Below are 26,418 nucleotides of genomic sequence, written 5' to 3'. Positions count from 1 at the left end.
TTGTACTGGAAAGTAGACTCCAAACTTTGATAGTTCAATACGCTTTATTGAACTTGTTAAGCAGTGCACACAGTTCACTGTGGATTTGACACTCTACTAATCTAAGCGTGCTTACTATAACTAACTAGACCAGACTAGCTCTGAGCTACGTGTAGAAGGTGCTAACTGATATATACACCCTGACTGCCCCACAGTTATCACCAGTGGAAAGAAGCAGAGTGTTGATGCCTCGTGTGTTTTATAGTGCAAGACCACCTTCTAGTGTTCTGCCTGGTGATTGGTTGTGTTCAGTCCTGTGTGTTGATTGGCTGTACTGGGTGTCTGTCACTGCCTGTCTGTATCTCATCATGTGCATGAGTGCATAATGTGACAGTTACAGTCACAAAAGTTTGAGATGAAGAGAACTGCAAAGTGTATTGTTATAAAGGTTTATGGTGTTTTTCTTTAGAGCAAAGCAGATACAGGAAATGGCACAGAGAGAACCACAGATACAGGAACAGAGAGATTCACAGAGACAGAGAGAATCACAGAGACAGAGAGAATCACAGATACAGGGACAGAGAGAATCACAGAGACAGTGACAGAGAGAATCACAGAGACAGTGACAGAGAGAATCACAGAGACAGAGAGAATCAGAGACAGAGACAGAGAGAATCACAGAGACAGAGAGAATCACAGAGACAGAGAGGACCACAGATATAGGGACAGAGAGAATCACAGAGACAGAGAGAATCACAGATACAGAGAGGACCACAGATATAGGGACAGGGAGAATCACAGAGACAGTGACAGAGAGAATCACAGAGACAGAGAGAATCACAGAGACAGTGACAGAGAGAATCACAGAGACAGAGAGAATCACAGAGACAGAGAGAACCACAGATACAGGGACAGAGAGAATCACAGAGACAGTGACAGAGAGAATCACAGAGACAGAGAGAACCACAGATACAGGGACAGAGAGAATCACAGAGACAGTGACAGAGAGAATCACAGAGACAGTGACAGAGAGAATCACAGAGACAGAGAGAATCAGAGACAGAGAGAAACAGAGAGAGAGAGAATCACAGAGACAGAGAGGACCACAGATATAGGGACAGAGAGAATCACAGAGACAGAGAGATTCACAGATACAGAGAGAACCACAGATACAGAGAGAATCACAGATACAGAGAGGACCACAGATATAGGGACAGGGAGAATCACAGAGACAGTGACAGAGAGAATCACAGAGACAGAGAGAACCACAGAGACAGAGAGAATCAGAGACAGAGACAGAGAGAATCACAGAGACAGAGAGAACCACAGATATAGGGACAGAGAGAATCACAGAGACAGAGAGAATCACAGATACAGAGAGGACCACAGATATAGGGACAGGGAGAATCACAGAGACAGTGACAGAGAGAATCACAGAGACAGAGAGAATCACAGAGACAGAGAGATTCACAGAGACAGAGAGAACCACAGATATAGGGACAGAGAGAATCACAGAGACAGAGAGAATCACAGATACAGAGAGGACCACAGATATAGGGACAGGGAGAATCACAGAGACAGTGACAGAGAGAATCACAGAGACAGAGAGAATCACAGAGACAGTGACAGAGAGAATCACAGAGACAGAGAGAATCACAGAGACAGTGACAGAGAGAATCACAGAGACAGAGAGAACCACAGATACAGGGACAGAGAGAATCACAGAGACAGTGACAGAGAGAATCACAGAGACAGTGACAGAGAGAATCACAGAGACAGAGAGAATCACAGATATAGGGACAGAGAGAATCACAGAGACAGAGAGAATCAGAGAGACAGAGAGAATCACAGAGACAGAGAGAATCAGAGTGACAGAGAGAATCACAGATACAGAGAGAATCACAGAGACAGAGAGAATCACAGATATAGGGACAGAGAGAATCACAGAGACAGAGAGAATCACAGATACAGAGAGAATCACAGAGACAGAGAGAATCACAGATATAGGGACAGAGAGAATCACAGAGACAGAGAGAATCACAGATACAGAGAGAATCACAGAGACAGAGAGAATCACAGAGACAGAGAGAATCACAGAGACAGAGAGAATCACAGATACAGAGAGAATCACAGAGACAGTGACAGAGAGAATCACAGAGACAGAGACAGAGAGAATCAGAGACAGAGACAGAGAGAATCACAGAGACAGAGAGGACCACAGATACAGGGACAGAGAGAATCACAGAGACAGTGACAGAGAGAATCACAGAGACAGTGACAGAGAGAATCAGAGACAGAGACAGAGAGAATCACAGAGACAGAGAGGATCACAGATATAGGGACAGGGAGAATCACAGAGACAGTGACAGAGAGAATCACAGAGACAGAGAGAACCACAGATACAGGGACAGAGAGAATCACAGAGACAGTGACAGAGAGAATCACAGAGACAGAGAGAATCACAGATACAGAGAGAATCACAGAGACAGAGAGGACCACAGATATAGGGACAGAGAGAATCACAGAGACAGAGAGAATCACAGATACAGGGACAGAGAGAATCACAGAGACAGTGACAGAGAGAATCACAGAGACAGTGACAGAGAGAATCACAGAGACAGAGAGAATCACAGATATAGGGACAGAGAGAATCACAGAGACAGAGAGAATCAGAGAGACAGAGAGAATCACAGAGACAGAGAGAATCAGAGTGACAGAGAGAATCACAGATACAGAGAGAATCACAGAGACAGAGAGAATCACAGATATAGGGACAGAGAGAATCACAGAGACAGAGAGAATCACAGATACAGAGAGAATCACAGAGACAGAGAGAATCACAGATATAGGGACAGAGAGAATCACAGAGACAGAGAGAATCACAGATACAGAGAGAATCACAGAGACAGAGAGAATCACAGAGACAGAGAGAATCACAGAGACAGAGAGAATCACAGATACAGAGAGAATCACAGAGACAGTGACAGAGAGAATCACAGAGACAGAGACAGAGAGAATCAGAGACAGAGACAGAGAGAATCACAGAGACAGAGAGGACCACAGATACAGGGACAGAGAGAATCACAGAGACAGTGACAGAGAGAATCACAGAGACAGTGACAGAGAGAATCAGAGACAGAGACAGAGAGAATCACAGAGACAGAGAGGATCACAGATATAGGGACAGGGAGAATCACAGAGACAGTGACAGAGAGAATCACAGAGACAGAGAGAACCACAGATACAGGGACAGAGAGAATCACAGAGACAGTGACAGAGAGAATCACAGAGACAGAGAGAATCACAGATACAGAGAGAATCACAGAGACAGAGAGGACCACAGATATAGGGACAGAGAGAATCACAGAGACAGAGAGAATCACAGATACAGGGACAGAGAGAATCACAGAGACAGTGACAGAGAGAATCAGAGACAGAGACAGAGAGATTCACAGAGACAGAGAGATTCACAGAGACAGAGACAGAGAGAATCACAGATACAGAGGGAATCACAGAGACAGAGAGATTCACAGAGACAGAGAGATTCACAGAGACAGAGAGAATCACAGAGACAGAGAGGACCACAGATATAGGGACAGAGAGAATCACAGAGACAGAGAGAATCAGAGACAGAGACAGAGAGAATCACAGAGACAGAGAGAATCACAGAGACAGAGAGAATCACAGAGACAGAGAGATTCACAGAGACAGAGAGAACCACAGATACAGAGAGAATCACAGATACAGAGAGAATCACAGAGACAGAGAGGACCACAGATATAGGGACAGGGAGAATCACAGAGACAGTGACAGAGAGAATCACAGAGACAGAGAGAACCACAGAGACAGAGAGAATCACAGAGACAGAGAGAACCACAGATATAGGGACAGGGAGAATCACAGAGACAGTGACAGAGAGAATCACAGAGACAGAGAGAATCACAGATACAGAGAGAATCACAGAGACAGAGAGGACCACAGATATAGGGACAGGGAGAATCACAGAGACAGTGACAGAGAGAATCACAGAGACAGAGAGAATCAGAGATACAGAGACAGAGAGAATCACAGAGACAGTGACAGAGAGAATCACAGAGACAGAGAGAATCAGAGATACAGGGACAGAGAGAATCACAGAGACAGAGAGAATCACAGAGACAGAGAGAATCACAGAGACAGTGACAGAGAGAATCACAGAGACAGAGAGAATCACAGAGACAGAGAGAATCAGAGATACAGAGACAGAGAGAATCACAGAGACAGTGACAGAGAGAATCACAGAGACAGAGAGAATCAGAGATACAGGGACAGAGAGAATCACAGAGACAGAGAGATTCACAGAGACAGAGAGAATCACAGAGACAGAGAGGACCACAGATATAGGGACAGAGAGAATCACAGAGACAGAGAGATTCACAGAGACAGAGAGAACCACAGATACAGGGACAGAGAGAATCACAGAGACAGTGACAGAGAGATTCACAGAGACAGAGAGAATCACAGATACAGGGACAGAGAGAATCACAGAGACAGTGACAGAGAGAATCACAGAGACAGTGAGAATCACAGAGACAGAGAGAATCACAGAGACAGAGAGAATCACAGAGACAGAGAGAATCACAGAGACAGAGACAGAGAGAATCACAGAGACAGTGACAGAGAGAATCACAGAGACAGTGACAGAGAGAATCACAGAGACAGAGAGAATCAGAGATATAGGGACAGAGAGAATCACAGAGACAGTGACAGAGAGAATCACAGAGACAGAGAGAATCACAGAGACAGAGAGAATCAGAGACAGAGAGAATCAGAGACAGAGAGGACCACAGATATAGGGACAGAGAGAATCACAGAGACAGAGAGATTCACAGAGACAGAGAGAACCACAGATACAGGGACAGAGAGAATCACAGAGACAGAGAGAATCACAGAGACAGAGAGAGTCACAGAGACAGAGAGAACCACAGATACAGTGACAGAGAGAATCACAGAGACAGAGAGAACCACAGATACAGAGAGAACCAGATACAGAGAGGACCACAGATACAGGGACAGAGAGAATCACAGAGACAGTGACAGAGAGAATCACAGAGACAGAGAGAACCAGATACAGAGAGGACCACAGATACAGGGACAGAGAGAATCACAGAGACAGTGACAGAGAGAATCACAGAGACAGAGAGAATCAGAGACAGAGACAGAGAGAATCACAGAGACAGAGGGAATCACAGAGACAGTGACAGAGAGAATCACAGAGACAGAGAGAATCAGAGACAGAGACAGAGAGAATCACAGAGACAGAGAGGACCACAGATATAGGGACAGAGAGAATCACAGATACAGAGAGGACCACAGATATAGGGACAGGGAGAATCACAGAGACAGTGACAGAGAGAATCACAGAGACAGAGAGAACCACAGATACAGGGACAGAGAGAATCACAGAGACAGTGACAGAGAGAATCACAGAGACAGAGAGAATCACAGATACAGAGAGGACCACAGATACAGGGACAGAGAGAATCACAGAGACAGTGACAGAGAGAATCACAGAGACAGAGAGAATCACAGATACAGGGACAGAGAGAATCACAGAGACAGTGACAGAGAGAATCACAGAGACAGAGGGAATCACAGAGACAGAGAGAATCAGAGACAGAGAGAATCACAGAGACAGAAACAGAGAGAGCCAGTGCGTGTGATTTATTTGGACTTTCAGAAGGCTTTTGACAAAGTCCCACCTAAGAGATTAGCATGTCAAATTGAAGAGAATGGGATTGGGGGAATGCATTGAGATGAATAAAAAACAGGTTGAGGGACAGGAAAAAAGGACTGGAAATAAACTGCCCTTTGCTCGTTTACCCAGATGTGAGTCGGAGTATTCACTTCCCGTTCCACCGAGCCCTGACGGTCGCGACGTTCCAAGAGCATGTGAATCTTTAAGGATCTCTGATCAACGGTCTCATCAGCCTGGAGCAAGGTATCTCCCACCCGCTATACCGGGAGGTGTACCACGGAGAGTGCCACACCCTACCCATCTACTATCGTAACTCCGAGAAAAACTCATATCTCACTGTACCAGCCCGCCTTCATACACCCCATTTCCCAAGGTCATAATATTAGGCTGAATTCCGTCATCAACGTGGTGGACGGCGACCATTCCGAAGACCATGTCATCCCAAGCTGCCACTCCCCATGTAAGTGAAGAGGCTTATTGAACATGGCGCCCTATTCCTAATCACCTAAGCCCTCTCCGCCTTCTCCTTAGAGGTGGGATGATACCCAGCCGCTATTCCTTTTCCCCGACAGCTCCGCTGGCTTTCCCAGACTGAAGACACCCGACCGGAACGGAAACACGTCACGGTAAGCGAGACCTGGACCGCTGCCATGGATCCCAACCACCTATTTCGCCGAACACAATGATCCTCAGCGTCGACTATGGAGACGGGGTACCCGACAGCTTTTAACCGCATCGGAAAGAACCCGGATGGACGATTGCTCAACATCCCCGCCAGTTCCTGGATTGTTCGAGGCAAAGCCCACATGTGTATATCACAGTGGAAGGGGGGTAGATGGATACCTTCTTGGGTGGCCCCTGATGCCCCACCTTGCCAAGACACCCTTCCTTGGTTCCCTACCAAGGGGTCCTTTAGGCACAGGCAGGGAGCTCTTTCCCCTGAGTGGCTTTCCTTGCGGATACCTCGACAATTTTATGCAGCTTCCCGCCAATGGCACCCCAAGACCCCTTTCAAAAAGACCCTTTTTCATTCTTACCAATGAAATCACCCTACCCGACAGCTCATGCTGGGCAGAGGGAGGTATATATTGGGCCCGACAGAATGACCAAGGGCGAGTCTTAGACCTTTTCGGGAATGACTATAATGGCCTCTCCGGGGAACTGGTAGTAATAATAATAATAATAATAATAATAATAATAACCCTGAGCCCCGAAAGGCTTTCTCACATGCCCAAAGGATAATAAACCAATGGCCCCAGGATGACGATTCTGCACTCCCATATATATGGATGAAGACTGACGGCTATATGTGCCAGTGAAATCATCAACTTAAAAGAGCTGTACTGTCAGACACAAATGGTCAGACTCAATGGCCACAGGAGATTCCTACACTACCTGGCTAGTCCTCTTGCTCTGCCTGGTGATCACCCATTCCCTTCCTGCCTGTGGAGTCTTAGACTGCAATGTGGCCACCTATCTATACGTAGTATCCATGTAACTCTCAGCCTTATGGATGCTCCACAGTGTCTCCAGCCACCACTCCAGTTCCGAAACCCAGGATTCCAGGAGATGCAGCTGGAAACACGTCCTACACGTGTTGGCCCCAGGCACTGGGAATATTCTCAGCTTCCCACATAGAACAGGTGGAGCACAAGTTTGCTTTGAACTCTTCTGCCATGACATACTCCTTTAAAGTAGATTCTTAAAATCAAATCATATCAAATATTTAGGGCCTTGTTCCCTGGTCCTCGCTACCACAGAATATAGTCCTTACAATCTATAGACTACAAAATATGGACCATACAAACTAAAAGCGACAAAGGTAGTGAATACTGTCCTGACCATGCTCACTCAATCAGTTATTATTATACACCTTTATTTTATACACCTTTATCAGGTCCGGTCTCAACCTTTACTGCTCCAAGGAAAACAGCCCCAGCCTATTCAATCTTTCCTGATAGCTCAGATCCTACAGCCCAGGCAGCATCCAGGTAAATCTCCTCTGCACCCTCTCCTGTGCAATCAGGTCCTTCCGATAATGTGGTGACCAGTACTGCAGTTGTGGCCTAAAGTTGCCCTTGAGGAGGTGGTGGTGTGACCCACTTTCTTGAACTGCTGTCGTTAGGGTTTCTATGATTAAATGTGTTCCTGGAGGTTTCACCATATGGTTAGAGAGGGAGAAAAAAAGAGTGCAAGAAACAGTGAGGCTGAGAGCAGGGGGGGGGGGGGGGGGGGGGGGGCGGCACGGTAGGACACTGGGTAGCACTTTTGCTTCACAGTGCCAGGGACCCAGGTGTGATTCCCGGCTTGGGTCACTGTCTCTGCTCAGTCTACGTGGGTTTTCTCCGGGTGCTCCGGTTTCCTCCCACAAGTCCTGAAAGACATGCTTATTAGGTGAATTGGACATTCTGAATTCTCCCTCTGTGCATCCGAACAGGCACCGGAGTGTAGCGACTAGGGGCTTTTCACAGTAACTTCATTTCAGTGTTAATGTAAGTGCACTTGTGACACTAATAAAGATTATTATAAAGATGGGAGGATAAAAGAGTGCAAGAAAGAGTAAGACTGAGAGCGGAACTGGGAGGATAAAATAGCACGAGAAAGAACGAGACTGAGCTGATCTGGGATTTTAAAAGGGCACAAGAAAGAACGAGACTGAGAGACTTAGAACGAGACTTAGATAAAAGCAAATGACTGCGGATGCTGGAATGGGAAACAGAAACAGGAAATATTGGACAATGTCAGCAGGCCTAACAGCCTCTGTGGAGAGAAAAGGGAGTTAATGTTTCGAGTCTGGATGACTCTTTGTCAAAGCTCAATTGGATTGGATTGGATTGGATTTGTTTATCGTCATGTGTACCGAAGTACAGTGAAAAGTATTTTTCTGAGAGCAGCTCAAACAGATCATTTAGTACGTGAAAATAAAATAAAAAGAAAATATATAATAGGGCAACACAAGGTCCACAATGTAAATACATAGACCCCGGCATCGGGTGAAGCATACAGGAGTGTAGTATTAATCAGGTCAGTCCATACGAGGCTCGTTTAGGAGTTTGGTAACAGCGGGGAAGAAGCTGTTCTTGAATCTGTTAGTGCGTGGCCTCAGACTTTTGTAGTCCTGCCCGATGGAGGAAGTTGGAAGTGTGAGTAAGCCGGGTGGGAGGAGTCTTTGATTATGCTGCCTGCTTTCCCCAGGCAGCGGGAGGTGTAGATGGAGTCAATGGATGGGAGGCAGGTTTGTGTGATGGACTGGGCTATGTTCACGACTCTCTGAAGTTTCTTGCAGTCTTGGGCCGAGCAGTTGCCGTGCCAGACTGTGATGCAGCCTGATAGGATGCTTTCTATGGTGCATCTGTAAAAGTTGGTAAGGGTCAGTGTAGACATGCCAATTTCCTTAGTTTCCTGAGGACGTTTAGGCGCTGTTGTGCTTTCTTGGTGGTAGCGTCGACGAGGGTGGACCAGGACAGATTTTTGGTGATGTGCACACCTAGGAATTTGAAGCTGTTAACCATCTCCACCTCGGCCCCGTTGATGCAGACAGGGGTGTGTACAGTACTTTGCTTCCTGAAGTCAATGACCAGCTCTTTAGTTTTGCTGGCATTGAGGGATAGATTGTTGTCGCTGCACCACTCCACTAGGTTCTCTATCTCCCTCCTGTATTCCGACTCGTCGTTATTCGAGATCCGACCCACTATGGTCGTATCGTCAGCAAACCTGGAGATGGAGTTGGAACCAAATTTTGCCACGCAGTCGTGTGTGTACAGGGAGTATAGTAGGGGGCTAAGTATGCAGCCTTGCGGGGCCCCGGTGTTGAGGACTATTGTGGAGGAGATGTTGTATTTTGTTCTTACTGATTGTGGTCTGTGGGTCAGAAATTTGTCAAAGCTCAAAGGTCAAGCCGATTATTTAGGACTGAGATGAGAAGAAACTTCTTTGCTCAGAGGGTTTTAAATCTTTGGAATTCTCTAACCCAGACAGTTATGGATGTGCCATCATTGAGTAGAATCAGGGTTGAGGAAGGCGATTTTTGACCCCTTAGGAAATCAAGAGTTATGGGGAGTGGGCATGGAGTTAACACAAAAATCAGCCATGATCATATTGAATGGTGAAGAGGTTGGAGGGCCGTTTGGTACACTGCTTTGTTACTGATCCTTTTTCTTATTCTGCTGTTTGTGGGAGCTTGCTATTGACTTGGCTGCTGCATTTTACAACCGTGACTACAATTAATAGAATTGTTAAAATTCTCATCACGGGATGTGGCCGACGCTGGCCCGGCCGGCGTTTTTATTGCCCATCCCTAATTGCTCCTTGAGAAGGTGGTGGTGAGCCGCCACCTTGAACCGCCACAGTCCATGTGGGGTAGGTACAACCTCAGCGCTGTTAGGGAGGGAGTTCCAAGGTTGCTTCGAGATGCCCTGTCAACAGTTAAAGATTCTGCGGAAACGCAAGCCTTTTATTTTTATGTGCCGCTCTAACTGATTCGAACTTATTTCATGTCCAAATTAATTTTTAATCTGAATTTGCGTTCTCCAACTGCCACGTTGGGGTTGTTGATCCATGTCTCTGGGTTTGCTAGCTCAGCAACGTGGCCATAACGATTGCATCATTTCCACGTCATTTGAAGTGTCTGGACACTTGACCTGACCTAGTAGATTTTAATGTTGGTGCTGGGTGTTCACAGAGCAGAAGTATTTAATTTGCTACCAAAGGTACACTTCACACTGTTGAGTGGAACATTCAGTGTGATAATCTCCTTTAAGTGCTGATTAATCATCTATTCTTGTCGCGTTTCACAAATCTCCACCCACGCCTTCTGCTTGTGGCTGTAACCTTTCAGTATCTAGTCGGATTCAAGAGCAAATGATGTGTAGGGGAGGGGGAGAAATCACATAATTATCTGGCTCATGAAAGTTTAGGTTTGTCACACGTGTGGGATGAGACGATGATGGAAATGTTTTCTGTACTGTATTTCCACACTTAGGACGTAATTACCAGGTTCTCCTCCACACAGGGCCTCGTGGATCTGTAAGCAATTATGAAAGATGCATTGTACATGTGAAGGAGTGATGCCTGGTAAATAAAACATTGCATGGAATATCTGGCAAAATCCCTGACAAAGCCTGACCTAAAGTTAAAGTTTGTTTGATGCTGCCGCCGCTGCTGTGAAAAGGCATTGGGCTTTTTGGCGCACGAAAGGGAACTAGAAAGGGAAAGGGAAATGTAAGTTGCTGTTGTAATGTCCTCGAGTTCTCAGTTATCCACTCTGAAGTGTTCTCCTGATTTCATTTCCGCCGGTCGTCAGGCTTTGACAGCACAAAACGGACAAACGGCCCTGAAGGCTTACTACGCAAGAGCATGAGAATTAGACGCAGGGGTGGGCCTTTCGGCCCCTCAAGCCTGCTCTGCCATTCCACAAGACCACGCCTAATCCGATTGTGGCCTTGACGCCACTTTCCTGTCTGTCCCCCCTCTCCCATAACCCTTGACTCCCTTGTCTGTCCAACTCAGCCTTGAACATATTCGATGACCTCTGTTGATCTCTGAGGAAGAGAATTCCACAGCCCCATGGCCCCCGGAGAGAAAAAAATATCTCCTCATCTCAGTCTGAAATGGGAGACCCCAAATTTATAAACTGTATCCTCGAGTTCTGGACTCTCCATGAGCGGAAATATCCTTGCAGCATCCAGCCCCGTCAAGGCCAGTGTGGACCTTATATGTTTCAATATAAGAGAACCTCTCATTCTTCTCAACTACAATGTGTATTCGTCCAACCTTTCTTCGTAAGACAACCCCTTCGTCCCGGGAAACGGTCGCGTGAACCTTTCGTGAACTGCTTCTTGTGCAATTATATCCCTTCTAAAGTAAGTAAGACACAACCCTTTGGCAACTGTAGCTATCTCAGCTAATCTGGTGGGGGAAAGGAGCGGTGTCCACAGAGGTTATAACTCAGCTCAGGTTACTCAGTTCCCGATCACAAGTTGGTGATTGCTGCTCAGGAGTGCGTGGGTGTTGGATAAGGGGACAGTCAGATTATCCAATATCCTATCAATGCCCAGAATCCCATTCCATACATGAGCAACGACCACCACCGGGGAGTCACCTATGCCCTGGCAAGAGAAGGTCAGGAGAATAAGGGAGAAGTTTAGGTCAAAATTATAATTGCTGGTAAGTGAAACATATATCTTTATCAGCTGCTGTGCAGAGGTTTTATGCATATTTGAGGTGTCGGTCTTGGTTCAGTCATCACCTTCTTGCCCCTGAATCAGAATGTTCTGGATTTGAATCCCACTCCGACACCTTGAACATGTAGTCTAGGCTGGCACTCTAGCACTGACAGAGCACTGCACTGTTGGACTTGATACCTTTTTGGATGAGATGCTAAACCGTGGGCCCCATCCGCCCTCTTGGGTGACTAAAAGATCCCATGGCACTATTTCAAAGGAAATCAGGGCAGTTCTGCGCCAGTATTCTGACCATTATTTATCCCACAGCCAATATCACTCCAACACAGATGATCTGGTCTTTGTTGTTTGAGGGATCTTGCTGTGCAGAAGGTGCACACTGCAGCATTTCCTACATTGCAATGATGACTGCACGTCGAAGATTGTAAAGCACTTTGGGACATGCCTGTCATAATATGCACTCACACACATCATGAGGTAAAGACAGGCAGTGATAGACACCCAGGTTAGCCAATCAACACACAGGACAGAACATAACCAGTCACTAGTCAGAACACTAGAGGGGGGCTTCCTCCTATAAAACACATGAGGCATCAGTACTCCGTCTCCTTTCCACTGGTGACAACTGTAGTGAAAGTCAGGGTGTATATATTAGTTAGCACCTTCTACACGTGGCTCAGAGCTAGTCTGGTCCAGTTAGTTAGAGTTAGTACACTGAGAGTAGTAGAGTGTCAACCCACAGCAAGCTGTGTGCCTTGTTACAGAAGTTCAATAAATCGTATTGAACCAACGTCTAAGTTTGGTGTCTGTTTTCCAGTCTAACTGCATCCAGTTGCAGTCCGTGTTACCCCAGGGTCAATAACACGACAATGCCGAGGTCATGAAAGGTGGTATATAAATGCAAATCCTTTCTATCTTTGCGTAAAGATTCAGACTTTTTTCAATCAAATAAGGATTATATTTAATAAATGCTACAAAACAAAATGGAGATTATAGTGCACTATCGATTTACAGGCAAATGACTGCAGGAAACCTTATATTTAATCATGTGTTCACCTTGCCATTTTAAAAAATAAATTTAAGTACCCAATTATTATTTTTTTCCAATTAAGGGGCAATTTAGCATGGCCAATCCACCTAGCCTGCACATCTGTGGGTTGTGGGGGCGAAACCCACGCAAACACGGGGAGAGTGTGCAAACTCCACACGGACAGTGACCCAGAGCCGGGATCGAACCTGGGACCTCGGCGCCGTGAGGCAGCAGTGCTAACCACTGCGCCACTATGCTGCCCTCGCCAGGCCCTTCAAGTATGGTTTATAGCTCCTCACTGGGAACTGTGAAACAATAAATGACATGCGATGCAGTGACTTTATTACAAAGTTTGATTTATTCACAATAGCAATAATAACAAGTCAAAAAAAATCTTTACAATATGACCATTGAACTTGTCAAATAAATTATACAGAACCATCTTAAACACTGTATTGCTCAACGCTGCATTGTAGGCAAAGTTTGCACATTTAGATTTCTTGTTTCATTGAAGCAGGACACACGTCCCTCTTCTGGGCATAGAATTCCAAGAAAATCAACCATTCCTCTTCACTCCGACCAAATAAAATGCCAATGAGCTAAACCATTCGCCTTTCATTCCATCTGCATGCCATTCCAATGGACTACAGAACTTTTAATGTTTGAAACCACTTGCCATTCAATCTAGATTGAACCCTTCCAGTGTCGAGTGCTGTAAATAGGGAGCATTCATTAAGAAAACACAAGACTACAGGTATTGTAAGCTGTGATCTCTCCGATAGGGTTCCCTGGAAGAGCCATCCCAAAAGCCCTACATGATCCCAAATAAGCATCATTCCCTACTGATTCCAATTAATTGGAATTCCCAGTCAAAGCATAGGACACACGTGGATTTAGGGTTGCCAAACCTCTAGATTGTCCCGGAGTCTCTGCGAATCAAGAATAATCTCTCGGCCACTGCTGTGTAAGGCCCTGGTGAAAAATACCAAGGACATTTAAATTCTTGTTATTGTTCCGTAATTACAATTAGATTTAAAAAATAAAATGGCTGTTTGACTGAGTGGGATGGCTGAAGCATGTGATGAAATCTCCAGGAATACACCCTGAATGGAATTCAGATCTTTGGCAATTCGCCCGTCTCAGATGATGGATTGAAGGCCTCCCGATTATACATTCAGTGGCTATGGTTCCGTGCAGGTTGGAGATTATTCAACTCTTTCTCACGGCGGCAGATTCAGACTGCGTTGCAATCTCCGTTGCTATCTGATTTGAGCTCGGATTAGCCGTGGTAGCGTTGCTGCACTGTCATTGTTGCAGCAGTGTTTTAATAAAGTCCGTGCCATTTCCACAGACAGAGTGGAATATTGTGAAACGCCAGTGTTGATGGAACCTTCCATTCGGTGACTGGGTTCTCGTGTCCCGTGAGCTCCTGCTAGTGCTACAGGAAGTCATGTGGCTGACTGAAAACACAGAGGGGCGTAAAGTTGCCTTGAGCTTACTTTGCAGTTTTGTCATCGAAGCTACAAGTTGATCCTAGGAGCTGACACACAGCTGCATTTCCTAACTCTGTTACTACTAAAGGAAATTAGTTACAAAGAACTGGCGACGCTGTAGTTGGTGATGCTCTTATGGCATTTGCTGATGCCCTCAATGGTTCAATGTTGACGTGAATTTGCTTCTTAATTAAACAATGACGCTTGAATCCGGCAGGAAATTCAGAGGAAATGTTTCACTCAGAGGGCGGTTAGAATGTAAAATTATCGACTGCATGGAAGAATTGAGGGGAATGGCATAGATGCATTTAGTGGGGGAAACTAGACAAAGATATGACAGAGAAGGAACAGAGGGATACGTCGCTAAAACAGAAAATGCTGGACAATCTCAGCAGGTCTGACAACATCTGTGGAGAGAGAACGGGGAGCTAACATTTCGAGTCTCGATGACTCTTTGTCAAAGCTCTTCTGCAGCTTGTCAAGTTAGTTTTGACAAAGGGTCATCCAGACTCGAAACGCTAATTCTGTTCTCTTTCCATAGATGCTGTCAGACCTGCCAAGATAGTCCTGATGTGTTGGGTGTTCTGGATCACAAACAGGTCACCAACACTGGAAGTGGTGCAACTCTATTTTATTATAAGGTTAACTATATTAACATACTTGAACTGTGGGTAAATGCAATACCAGCTTTAACTGTTGACCCTTGCCTAGTCCTAACCAGGTGATGCACTCAGCACATGGTGAATGTCTGTGTTGCAGGCTGTGAGCTCTGTGCTTCGAGCTGGCTGCTACTAGAATGAGCGGGAACTCTCCTGTCCCCTGTCTTTATAGTGCGTGTGCTCTCACTGGTGATTGGCTGCGGTGTTGTGTATGTTGATTGGTCCCACTGCATGTCCATCAGTGTGTGTGTGTGTGTGTCTGCACCATGATATACTGGTGTATATTATGACAAGTCCAGCACCTTTTGTTTGTGTTTCAGACTCCAGCATCCGCAGTAATTTGCTTTTATGGTTGATAGCGCGAGTTGAAGAAGAGCGAGAGGATGTTTATATGGAGCATAAACATCAACATGGACAAGGTGGGCTCAAAGGCCTGTATTTATGCTGGAGACGCTATATAATTCTGTGCTCCCAGTCGAGCAATGCCTTGATTTTAAAATTCTCATGCTTGTTTTCAAATCTCTCTATGACCTGATCTCTCCCTAACACTATAACCTCCTCCAGCCCCAAAAACCCTCTGAGATATCAACACTCATGTTATTCTGGCCTCCAGAGCACTCCCAATTTCAATTGCTCCATCGTTGATGGCTATGCCTTCAGCTGTAGGCACCCTGAGGTTTGGAATTTCCTCCCTGGACCTCTCCCCCTCTCGCTTTCCCCCTCCAAGAGAACTCCAAAGACTAACTGCCCATCGAGAGAATAAATTCTTCCTCCCCGGTAACTTTAAAATATGCCCCCTAGTTCTAGATTTCTCGAATGAGCATCTCACCTATTCCCAGCATCCACCCTGCCAAGCCCCCTCACAATCCTATCTGAATCTTGTAATGGCTGGTGGTTGGAGTGCTTCAGATGGCTCAGGCAATGCCTTGGCTACAATTTGGGAAACTCGGGCAATTATTCCTGCCCAATAATTTCAACCTCGTGTTCCAGCACTTTGTAGTATTAAGGGTAAAATCAGAGACTTGGGGGATTTGCAGTATAAGGGTGGATGACAACTATGCAGTATGCTAATGAGGCAGTATACATCATCACAGGAAGTGATGCAATGCTTTGTGATCTTGCTTTCAGACCTCATGGCAAACTGAAGCCAGGGTAAGATAAGATAATGTTTCCCTTATCTCAACAGAGCGCAACGAGACCAAGCGTTAGATTCGCCAAGGTTGTCCTGCAGCCACTGGGAATTAGAGACCAACCTCCTGAATGTCGGAGGGGAGGGGGGGGAGAAATGTTTGAGTGAGGCAGGTCAGGAGGTCATGCGATGAAATGCCCAGGAATATGTCCAACCAGAGTTGCCAACTCTGTTTTAACCCTCTCCTCCGCCCGCCAGAGAACAGATTACAGTGCCCCAATCATTTCAAAATATAAAAAACAGATAGTAACACAGTGCAGCTCAACTGCACCTGAATAATGACCACGGTAAATAACTTAGAGAATACAGTGAAGTCCTCAGCGACCACTTGCTCCATTCTTTTGCTTGGGGTTAAAGTCCAGCTGAATTGAAGTTGAGATGGCCGAGAGTCCCCACCACGTTGAGGTTAGCATGCCGCTGGCTGTTCTGTAATCGGGCTTGCAGCATTTTCAAACGAGTCTTTTTGTCCTTCATCTGATCCAGCCCCATCTCCTCCGTCATGAACAAGTAAGAGTTGATGGCTTCCCGCAGACCTGTGCTGACGGGCGACTCTTCTCCCAAATCCTTGTTGTCGTTGATCAAGACGGAGCTGGAAAAGAGAACGGAGTTGGTCAAAGAGCCCACCAGCAGGGTAAGAACATCACAGAATTGCACATGGGAGGGTTTTGGGCTTCGGGGAAGAAATAAGGCACAATATAGTGGCGGCACGGTGGCACAAAGGTTAGCAGGGTGGGTTTGGGGGGGGGGGGGTGGAGAGACCTTGACCGTGGGCCTGGGTGGGGTATGGGGTCCCACTTGATAAAGAAATCTCTCCTTCAGCATTGGAAAAGCCCAACTCTGCACCTTCACCTCCTGAGGATTGCGTTTCCACTTCAGCCCTCCCTTATTCATAAATTTCTTGATTCACAATTCCCCAAAATTGCACACTTTCATCCCTCTTTCACCTCCCTCCGATGGCCTCTAGATTACTCTCCCAGCTCGTGCTCCAGCTTATTTTTGAAAGTTTCTGAGAAATTCTTTGACAGTATCTTTCCTCCCCTTCCTGTGGCTTACAAGCTCACTTCCCGGCTTCCTTTTCCTGTGATGTGCTCGGAGTTGTTTCTCATTATGTGTGATGCATGTTGGAGGCTGACGACGTTGATGTAAACGGTCAGCGTGCTTCATACCTGTCCATCTCGTTCCAGTTCAGCTGAGGCTTCTGCACCATCACGGGATCCGGGTGATGTCGCTGGGCAACGGGAGGCCCCTGAATGTGACATGGTTCCTTCAAGGTACAGCACAGTCCCTCACCAGATTCTGCAGAGGGCGGAGAGAATGTAGGGTCAGCAAGGTCTACTGAAGCACGGCCAACTTCAGATACAATTCCATGTGACTTTCCTGACCGAAGGTGGAACAAGTAATGTTTCATCCAATGAGCAGGCATTTTCATATTTTCCTGTTCAGCCTCCCAGCTTAAACTCTTCATAAACTCCAGCTCATCCTGACTAAACCCTAAATTGCACCAAGTCCTGTTCAACCACCACCCCCATTGCTCATTGACCTACATTGGCACCTGGTCCAATGATATTGTCTCGCTTTAAAATGTTATTCTGTTTTCTTGGCCTCTAGCCCTATTGTTAAGAAGATCCAAGTTGGTTAGTGAAGTCAAAACTAAGAGGCAGGAGCTTTTCTTTATTGGATTTATTAACTTGTTTAGTTTCACAACTCTCCTCCTACATGCCCAGTGTCCCAAATGTCCCCTATTTATATGTAATCGAACTACTTAATTAAATAATGCCCTTCACCTGTCTATCCTAACAATATAGATACGATACCATTAACAACCATATCCCTTGTAGTTCTCTAATTCTGGTCTATTGCATATCATTGATTTTCTTCACATCACCATTGTCCGCCATGTCTTCAGTTGAGTGCGCTCTGCAATTCCATAACTAAATGTCTATATCACTCCACTGTTCTCTCATTCTGTAAGATGTCCTTAAAACCTACCCCTTTGAACAGCTTTTGGTCATCTACCCTAATATAAGATCCCTACAGTGCAGAAGGAGGCCATTCAGTCCATTGAGTATGCAGTGACTCCCCGAAAGAGCACTCTACCCGGGCCCTTTCCCCATAACCCAACCTAATATTTTGAACACTAAGGGGCAATTTAGCATGGCTAATCCACCTAACCTGCACCTCTTTGGGCTGTGGGAGGAAACCGGAGCACCTGGAGGAAACCCACGCAGACAAAAGACATTGCTGAAGGAGAAAGCATAGCCTGGCGTACGAATTGGAACCAACTTAGACCTGATGGTGTTGCCACAAAACTGTCAAGCATGCCCTCTATTAAGCAGCAGTGAAGGAATAAAATAGAGATTGAAAAAAGAGTTTTAACGCTGATCTAAAAGGCCTCTAAATGTTTTTCTTTCATTTTACCCGTTGACAGAAGCTAGCCTGATGAAAACGCTTGGGCGACGCAATGGAAGAAGCTGAGAGCTGCTGCGTGACCCACCTGAGTAATAATCCACCATGTCATGCAGAGATGGGACAGTGAGTCGAGGGGAAATGTAGAACCAGCCATTTGGCAAGCGATTGATGCGGTAGTGTTTGATGGAATCCCACGATGCGTTGTTGGACCGTCGGATAGACAATGAGTAGGAACCTGCGGAAACAAGAGGAGAACATGTACATTTAGAGCTGTGGGAAAGGGATGTGTAGGGGAATGAGCAGAACTTCCTCCATATTCCTTTCCCCAATCATCAATCTGTAATTGGAAAAAGAAACAGGGAGAGGCACGGGTCACACGGACTCAAAATGTCAATTCTGTTTCTCTCTCCACAGATGCTGCCAGACCTGCTGAGTTTATCCAACACTTGCTGTTTTGATTTTAGGAATTTAAGAGCATTGGTTTAACAATTCTCTCCAAAAGGCTGCACTTCCTACAATATACAATTGCATCAGTGCCACACAGCCGAGGCTATTGTATCCAAGCCTTGAACGCACAGCATTCTGACAGAGAAGCAATCTTGCTTGCACTGACCCAACCAGGCACTTTCAGCTAATTTAGCCCTTAAATTCCAATATCTCAATGGTATGGTTGGAAAAATAGAAAGGTAATTTATTATCGAAATGGAGAGAAACCTCAGAGTGCTTCGATGCAGAGGGATCTGGGTGTCCGAGCACAAGAATTGCAGAAAACTAGCATGCAGATACAGTGGGCGCTATTCTACCCCCCCCCCCCCCCCCACGCCAGGTGGGAGAATCGCCGGGGCGCCGCGCGAATCACGCCACGCCGCCCCGAACCCGCACGCGATTCTCCCCCCCCCCCCGCCCCCGGAAACCAGCGGCGCGCGATTCGCACCGGGCCACTCGGAGAACCGGCGAGCGGCGATTCTCCAGCCAGATGGGCTGAGCGGCCGCTACGACATGAAAGGTTCCTGCCGGCGCCGTCCACCCCTGGTCGCCGCCGGCGGGAACTCTGCGGGAACGCTGGGGGGGCGGCCTGTGGGGGGGGGGGGGGGAGAGGGGCTCCTTCACCGGGGTGGCCTCCGATGGGGTCTGGCCCGCGATCAGGGCCCACCGATCGGCAGGCTGGCCTCTTCCCCCTCCCGGGCCTACCTCCTTCTGCGCACGGCCCAGAACACCGGCTCCATGTTGGTGAGGGGCCGGCGTGCGTAAGACATTCCCCGCGCATGCGCAGGATGGCGCAGTGCCCATTTGGCACCGCGTAAGGATGTTGGAGCGGTGTGAACCGCTCCAGCGCCGTGCTGGCCCCATGTGGGGGCCAGAATAGGTCGTGTCCGGGCCCTGTTTGCGCAGTCATGAAATGCGACGGCGATCACGACGGCGCGAACACTTGGCCTCAATATCGGAGAATCGCCCCCAGAAGGTATTGAGGAAGGCAAATGGAATTTTGGCATTTATAGCTAAAGGAATAGAGTAGGAAGGTAGGGAAGTGTTGCTGCAACTGTACAAGGCATTGGTGAGACTGCACCTTGAGTGTTGTGCACAGTTTTGGCTCCCTTACTTGAGGAGGGTTGTAGCTGCATTCGGGGCAGTTCAGAGGAGGTTCTCTAGGTTGATTCCAGAGATGAGGGGTTTGTCGTATGAAGAGAGATTAGAACAGTTTAGCCCTATTCTCTCTCCGGTTTAGAAGAATGAGAGGAGATCTAATTGAGGTATTTAAGATGATAAAAGGCATTGACAAAGTAGACGTAAAGTGGACGATCCCTCTTGTGGGGCAATCTAAAACGAGAGGTTATAGCTTTAGGATAAGGGTTAGCAAATGATGTGAGGAGAAATGACTTCTCTCAAAGGGTTGTGAATCTGTGGAATTCACTCCCCCAGAGTGCAGTGGGTGCTGGGACAGTGAGTAAATTTAAGGAGGAGGTAGACAGATTTTTAATGAGTAATGGGTTGAAGGGTTATGGGAAACAGGCAGGAAAGTGGAGTGGAGGCCGAGAGGAGATCAGCCTTGATCATCTTGGGGGGAGGACCCGGGAAGAGGTAATTATGTTGGGTGAAATGAAGGGGTCGAAAGATCGGGGCTGCCTTTAAAAATGGCGCCCCAATTTGCTCGTCAGTGCAGGAAATGACAAAAGTCCGGCCTAAATACCGTTGGAATAGCGGGGGTCTTTAGCACCGGGAAACACAGTGCTGGATGTGCCGGAAACCGGACTCTGAAATACTTTCGTTGGATCGCACCCAAAGATTTTCATTTGCATCATGACTCATTTTCAACAAAGTGCCTCCCTGCCCAGACATTGAAATAGTGGCGGTAATCCTGCTGCAGCAGTCGCAGGGTTAATGGGTTTCTCTTAGAGACTTTGAGAGGGTAAATGTATTGTGGCACTCGATAGCAAGCACTGAAAGCCAAGAGGGGCTGACTACAGAAGGTGGTCTGTGGAAGCAGCTTCCTGTCACCAACTCCGTGTTTGATGGCATACGCACGGTGCCACCTGCTTGGTGGTGTGAGGTCTCACAGGTGCAGCCACTCAAACTGATAAACACCCAGCAACCGGCTTCTAAACTAAAGAACTTTTATCTGGCTTCCTTTCTTTATCATCTCTAGAGGACGCGGGGAACATCTTCGCACTTCAATTTGCAGACAGGATTTAAAGACTTCCTGGGTTTTATTTTGTTGATTCCTAATTGCTTTCTTTTAAATATTTTAATAGCATTACGGATTTTAAAACGCTTCCGGGGTAACAATTGCAACTGGGTTGAATCATTAGAAGAAATACTCTGACAATTGTTACATTTTAATCCTCAAATTGCTGAATAAATAGAAACTTGTGACATTAAACAGAGAATGAGGTTACTCATGTCATCTACAGATTAGATTCGGCATATTGATGCACTATCGATTACCACAAAGATGAGAGTAGTGGAATAATCGAGGCTTTATTGAGCAAAGATGTTGTGCCTCCTGTAGCTGCCACCAGAATGGCTGCATCACCGGCGAGCACACACATTTATACTCCGCCTACTGGGCAGAGCCAGCAGGCAGGGATTTACCCACGTGCCTCTATTATACGTGTCTTATCGTAATACATATAATACTGCTAGTGGTGACTACCACACATTCATGCTATGATCTTTGATTACCCACTTAATCATGAGGAGCTGTTAATTCAGCAGGTTAAGGATTACTGCTCACTGTGTAAATGGCTGTTAATTCAGCAGGTTAAGGATTGGTCACTTTAGAGCTGTTAATTCAGCAAAGGATTGCTGCTCACTATGTAATTCAGGTGAAGCTGTTAATTCAGCAGAGTAATGATTACTGCTCGCACCTTTATTCAACAGAGTAAGGATTGCTCACTATGCTGCTATGTAGTTGTTTATTCAGCAGATTAAGGATTACTCGGTGTGTGAGCCAAATGGAGCAAAAAGAGATGAGATGAGGATACATGTTGTGAGCACTGCCTGCTGTTGTGATCTGGAATGCACCACCTGAAAGGGAACATTCAATAGTAACTTTAAAAAGAAAACCCGCTCACTTCCGGTGACAGCGGGAGGCAGACGCACACTGGAGGGCTCCCGCTCGGGAATAGGAATTTCGGACTTTTAACGCCTGGTCCCGGGGGCAACGGAGGCTGAAAAGGCTGTAAGAAGGCACAGGGAGGATAAATGTCCAAGTTTGGGAGAAAAATGGCTGTGAAAAGGGGGATTAACGGAAGTCCGCCGGGGAGTGAAAAAGTTAGTGCAGGAACTGTAAGGAAAGTGGAGGCTGGAGCACCAGGGGAGGCCGCATCGCTCACAGCAGAAGAAAGGACCAAGGTGATGGCTGTGAAACTTGAAAACCAGTTCACAAAACACATGGAAGCGATGAAGAAGGAGATGGGGCGGTATTGATAGTGCTGGTGGACGAGGCGATTGCCCCGGTGAGGGCGGCGGTATCAAGCGCAACAGTGGAGGTGCGGGAGCAAGGTGAGACACTGAAGGAAGTGGAAGAGGCATTATCGCAGCACAGTGATCAACTCACCTCGATGGGGAAGGAGATGCGGAAGGTGATAGAGACCAACAAGGGTCTGCGAGCCAAAATGGAAGACCTAGAAAACAGATCCAGGCGACAGAATCTGAGGATCGTGGGTCTGCCCGAACGGGTGGAAGGCCCGAGGCCGATGAAGTATTTTGCCACAATGTTGGCGAAACTATTGGGGGAGGGGGCCGATCCCTCTCGATATGAACTGGATCGGGCTCAGCGGTATTGGAGGCCTATACCAAAGGCGAGTGAGCCGCCAAGAGTAGTGACTCTGTGTTTTCGTAGGTACAGGGTGAAGGAGAAGGTCCTGTGCTGGGCAAGGCAGAAGCGGGTGGTGCAGTGGGCTGGAGCTGGGTATACGCATATACCAGGACTTTACGGTGGAGCTGGCGAGGAGGCGGGCTGCCTTCAGCCAGGTGAAGAAGGCACTGTACATCAGCAAGGTGCAGTGTGGCATAGTATACCCAGCTAAGTTGAGGGTGACCTACCAATCCACGGACTTTTATTTTGGGACGGCGGAAGCAGAGGAGGAGTTTGCGAAAGCAGAAGGACTGTGGCAGAATTGAGAAATGATCGTGTACCAATGTAGCCTCATGTAACTTTATTTTTTCACTGCGTGTTGGTGTATGTACTAAACGAGTCGACGTATATATTTGGACAAGGGAAGAGCTGGGACTTTCATTTGCAATGATGGTTCTTTGGGGCTAGGGTGCGTATGCGGGGTTTGTTATGCTAAAGGGGATTTTCGGGTTTTCCTGGGACCGGGCAAGGGGGAAGGAGACCTGGGCGGGGGCCTCTACGATGGCCGGTTTAAGCCAGCCAGTGAATGGGAGTGAGGTGGGGGGGGCGGGGCTGTGGCCATCGGAGCCTGGTAGAACAGGTTTCGGTGAGTCGAGCCGGGGTGAAAAGTTGGGGAAAGGAACCGAGGTTGGGGGAGGAGTTTACAAGAGGAAGTGGAGGGGAGGAGTCTGAGGGGGGGTGTCTACAATTCACAGGGGTCATTCACGGTACTCTTTCGGGGATTGGATGGTGTTGAATATTAGGGGGGGGTGGGTTGGGGGGTGGACTGTATCTGTCAATGGTGACCATAGGCGATTCCTGATTCCTTTTTCTTTTTTCCTTTTTTTTCCCACCTTGGGAGGGTTCGTTTTATTTGATGCTTATATTGTCAGGAGGATCGTTGTTTGGGGGTTGGTGTGAGGATGGGATCGTTGTTGTTAATAAGGGGATTGACATTATATTCGTTACCGTTTACTGTTTGTTGGTGTAAATTCTGAAGAAAATGTGAAAATAGAGAATAAAAATATTTTTACTAAAAAAGGATTACTCGGTGTGTAACTAACTGTTTATTCAGCAGGGTAAGGTTTACTTGGTGTGTAACTGTTTATTCAGCTGAGTAAGGATTACGTAGTCTGTAACTGTTTATTCAGCAGGGTAAGGATTACTCGGTGTGTAACTGTTTATTCAGCAGGGTAAGGATTACGTAGTCTGTAACTGTTTATTCAGCAGGGTAAGGATTACTCGGTGTGTAACTGTTTATTCAGCAGGGTAAGGATTACTCGGTGTGTAACTGTTTATTCAGCAGGGTAAGGATTACTCGGTGTGTAACTGTTTATTCAGCAGGGTAAGGATTACTCGGTGTGTAACTGTTTATTCAGCAGGGTAAGGATTACTCGGTGTGTAACTGTTTATTCAGCAGGGTAAGGATTACTCGGTGTGTAACTGTTTATTCCGCAGGGTAAGGATTACTCGGTGTGTAACTGTTTATTCAGCAGGGTAAGGATTACTCGGTGTGTAACTGTTTATTCAGCAGTGTAAGGATTACTCGGTGTGTAACTGTTTATTCCGCAGGGTAAGGATTACTCGGTGTGTAACTGTTTATTCAGCAGGGTAAGGATTACTCGGTGTGTAACTGTTTATTCAGCAGAGTAAGGATTACGTAGTCTGTAATTCTTTATTCAGAAGGGTAACTACGGGGTGTAACTTTGGAGTTCTTCACTTCAGTAGGACAACAGTTTAAACTAATGTAGCAGGGGCATGGGAACCTGGATTGTAGTTTTAGGGTAAGGGAGAATGAGAGTATAGAGGTCAGGAGCACAGATTTGACGTCGCAGGAGGGGGCCAGTGTTCAGGTAGGTGGTTTGAAGTGTGTCTACTTCAATGCCAGGAGTATACGAAATAAGGTAGGGGAACTGGCAGCATGGGTTGGTACCTGGGACTTCGATGTTGTGGCCATTTCGGACACATGGATAGAGCAGGGACAGGAATGGATGTTGCAGGTTCCGGGGTTTAGGTGTTTTAGTAAGCTCAGAGAAGGAGGCAAAAGAGGTGGAGGTGTGGCGCTGCTAGTCAAGAGCAGTATTACGGTGGCGGAGAGGATGCTAGATGGGGACTCATCTTCCGAGGTAGTATGGGCTGAGGTTAGAAACATGAAAGGAGAGGTCACCCTGTTGGGAGTCTTCTATAGGCCTCCAAATAGTTCTAGGGATGTAGAGGAAAGGATGGCAAGGGTGATCCTGGATAAGAGCGAAAGTAACAGGGTAGTTATTATGGGAGACTTTAACTTTCCAAATATTGACTGGAAAAGATATAGTTTGAGTACATTAGATGGGTCGTTTTTTGTACAGTGTGTGCAGGAGGGTTTCCTGACACAATATGTTGACAGGCCAACAAGAGGCAAGGCCACGTTGGATTTGGTTTTGGGTAATGAACCAGGCCAGGTGTTGGATTTGGAGGTAGGAGAGCACTTTGGGGACAGTGACCACAATTCGGTGACGTTTACGTTAATGATGAAAAGGGATAAGTATACACCGCAGGGCAAGAGTTATAGCTGGGGGAAGGGCAATTATGATGCCATTAGACGTGACTTGGGGGGGGATAAGGTGGAGAAGTAGGCTGCAAGTGTTGGGCACACTGGATAAGTGGAGCTTGTTCAAGGATCAGCTACTGCGTGTTCTTGATAAGTATGTACCGGTCAGGCAGGGAGGAAGGCGTCGAGCGAGGGAACCGTGGTTTACCAAAGAAGTGGAATCTCTTGTTAAGAGGAAGAAGGAGGCCTATGTGAAGATGAGGTGTGAAATTTCAGTTGGGGCGATGGATAGTTACAAGGTAGCGAGGAAGGATCTAAAGAGAGAGCTAAGACGAGCAAGGAGGGGACATGAGAAGTATTTGGCAGGTAGGATCAAGGAAAACCCAAAAGCTTTCTATAGGTATGTCAGGAATAAGCGAATGACTAGGGAAAGAGTAGGACCAGTCAAGGACAGGGATGGGAAGTTGTGTGTGGAGTCTGAAGAGATAGGTGAGATACTAAATGAATATTTTTCGTCAGTATTCACTCAGGAAAAAGATAATGTTGTGGAGGAGAATGCTGAGCCCCAGGCTAATAGAATAGATGGCATTGAGGTACGTAGGGAAGAGGTGTTAGCAATTCTGGACAGGCTGAAAATAGATAAGTCCCCGGGTCCTGATGGGATTTATCCTAGGATTCTCTGGGAGGCCAGGGAAGAGATTGCTGAACCTTTGGCTTTGATTTTTATGTCATCATTGGCTACAGGAATAGTGCCAGAGGACTGGAGGATAGCAAATGTGGTCCCTTTGTTCAAAAAGGGGAGCAGAGACAACCCCGGCAACTATAGACCGGTGAGCCTCACGTCTGTAGTGGGTAAAGTCTTGGAGGGGATTAT

At 46.7% G+C, this 26,418-nt stretch overlaps 1 protein-coding gene across 1 annotated transcript in view; it reads right to left on the bottom strand.

Annotated features, from left to right (window-relative positions):
• Positions 1-13,267: 13,267 nt before the first annotated feature.
• LOC140428569 (src-like-adapter 2) overlaps positions 13,268-26,418 on the bottom strand; it is a 32,184-nt gene continuing 19,033 nt past the window's right edge. Inside the window, exons 6-8 of the mRNA XM_072515192.1 lie at positions 18,764-18,913; positions 17,436-17,565; positions 13,268-16,858 (exon numbers count right to left, since the gene is read on the bottom strand). Of these exons, the coding sequence (XP_072371293.1) occupies positions 16,621-16,858; positions 17,436-17,565; positions 18,764-18,913 (518 nt within the window). The 3' untranslated portion in view covers positions 13,268-16,620. The remainder of the gene's footprint in view (positions 16,859-17,435; positions 17,566-18,763; positions 18,914-26,418) is intronic.

The sequence above is a fragment of the Scyliorhinus torazame genome, chromosome 8, assembly GCF_047496885.1.
Source record: "Scyliorhinus torazame isolate Kashiwa2021f chromosome 8, sScyTor2.1, whole genome shotgun sequence".
NCBI classification, from domain to species: domain Eukaryota; kingdom Metazoa; phylum Chordata; class Chondrichthyes; order Carcharhiniformes; family Scyliorhinidae; genus Scyliorhinus; species Scyliorhinus torazame.
This window is presented reverse-complemented; position numbering and strand designations above follow the sequence as displayed.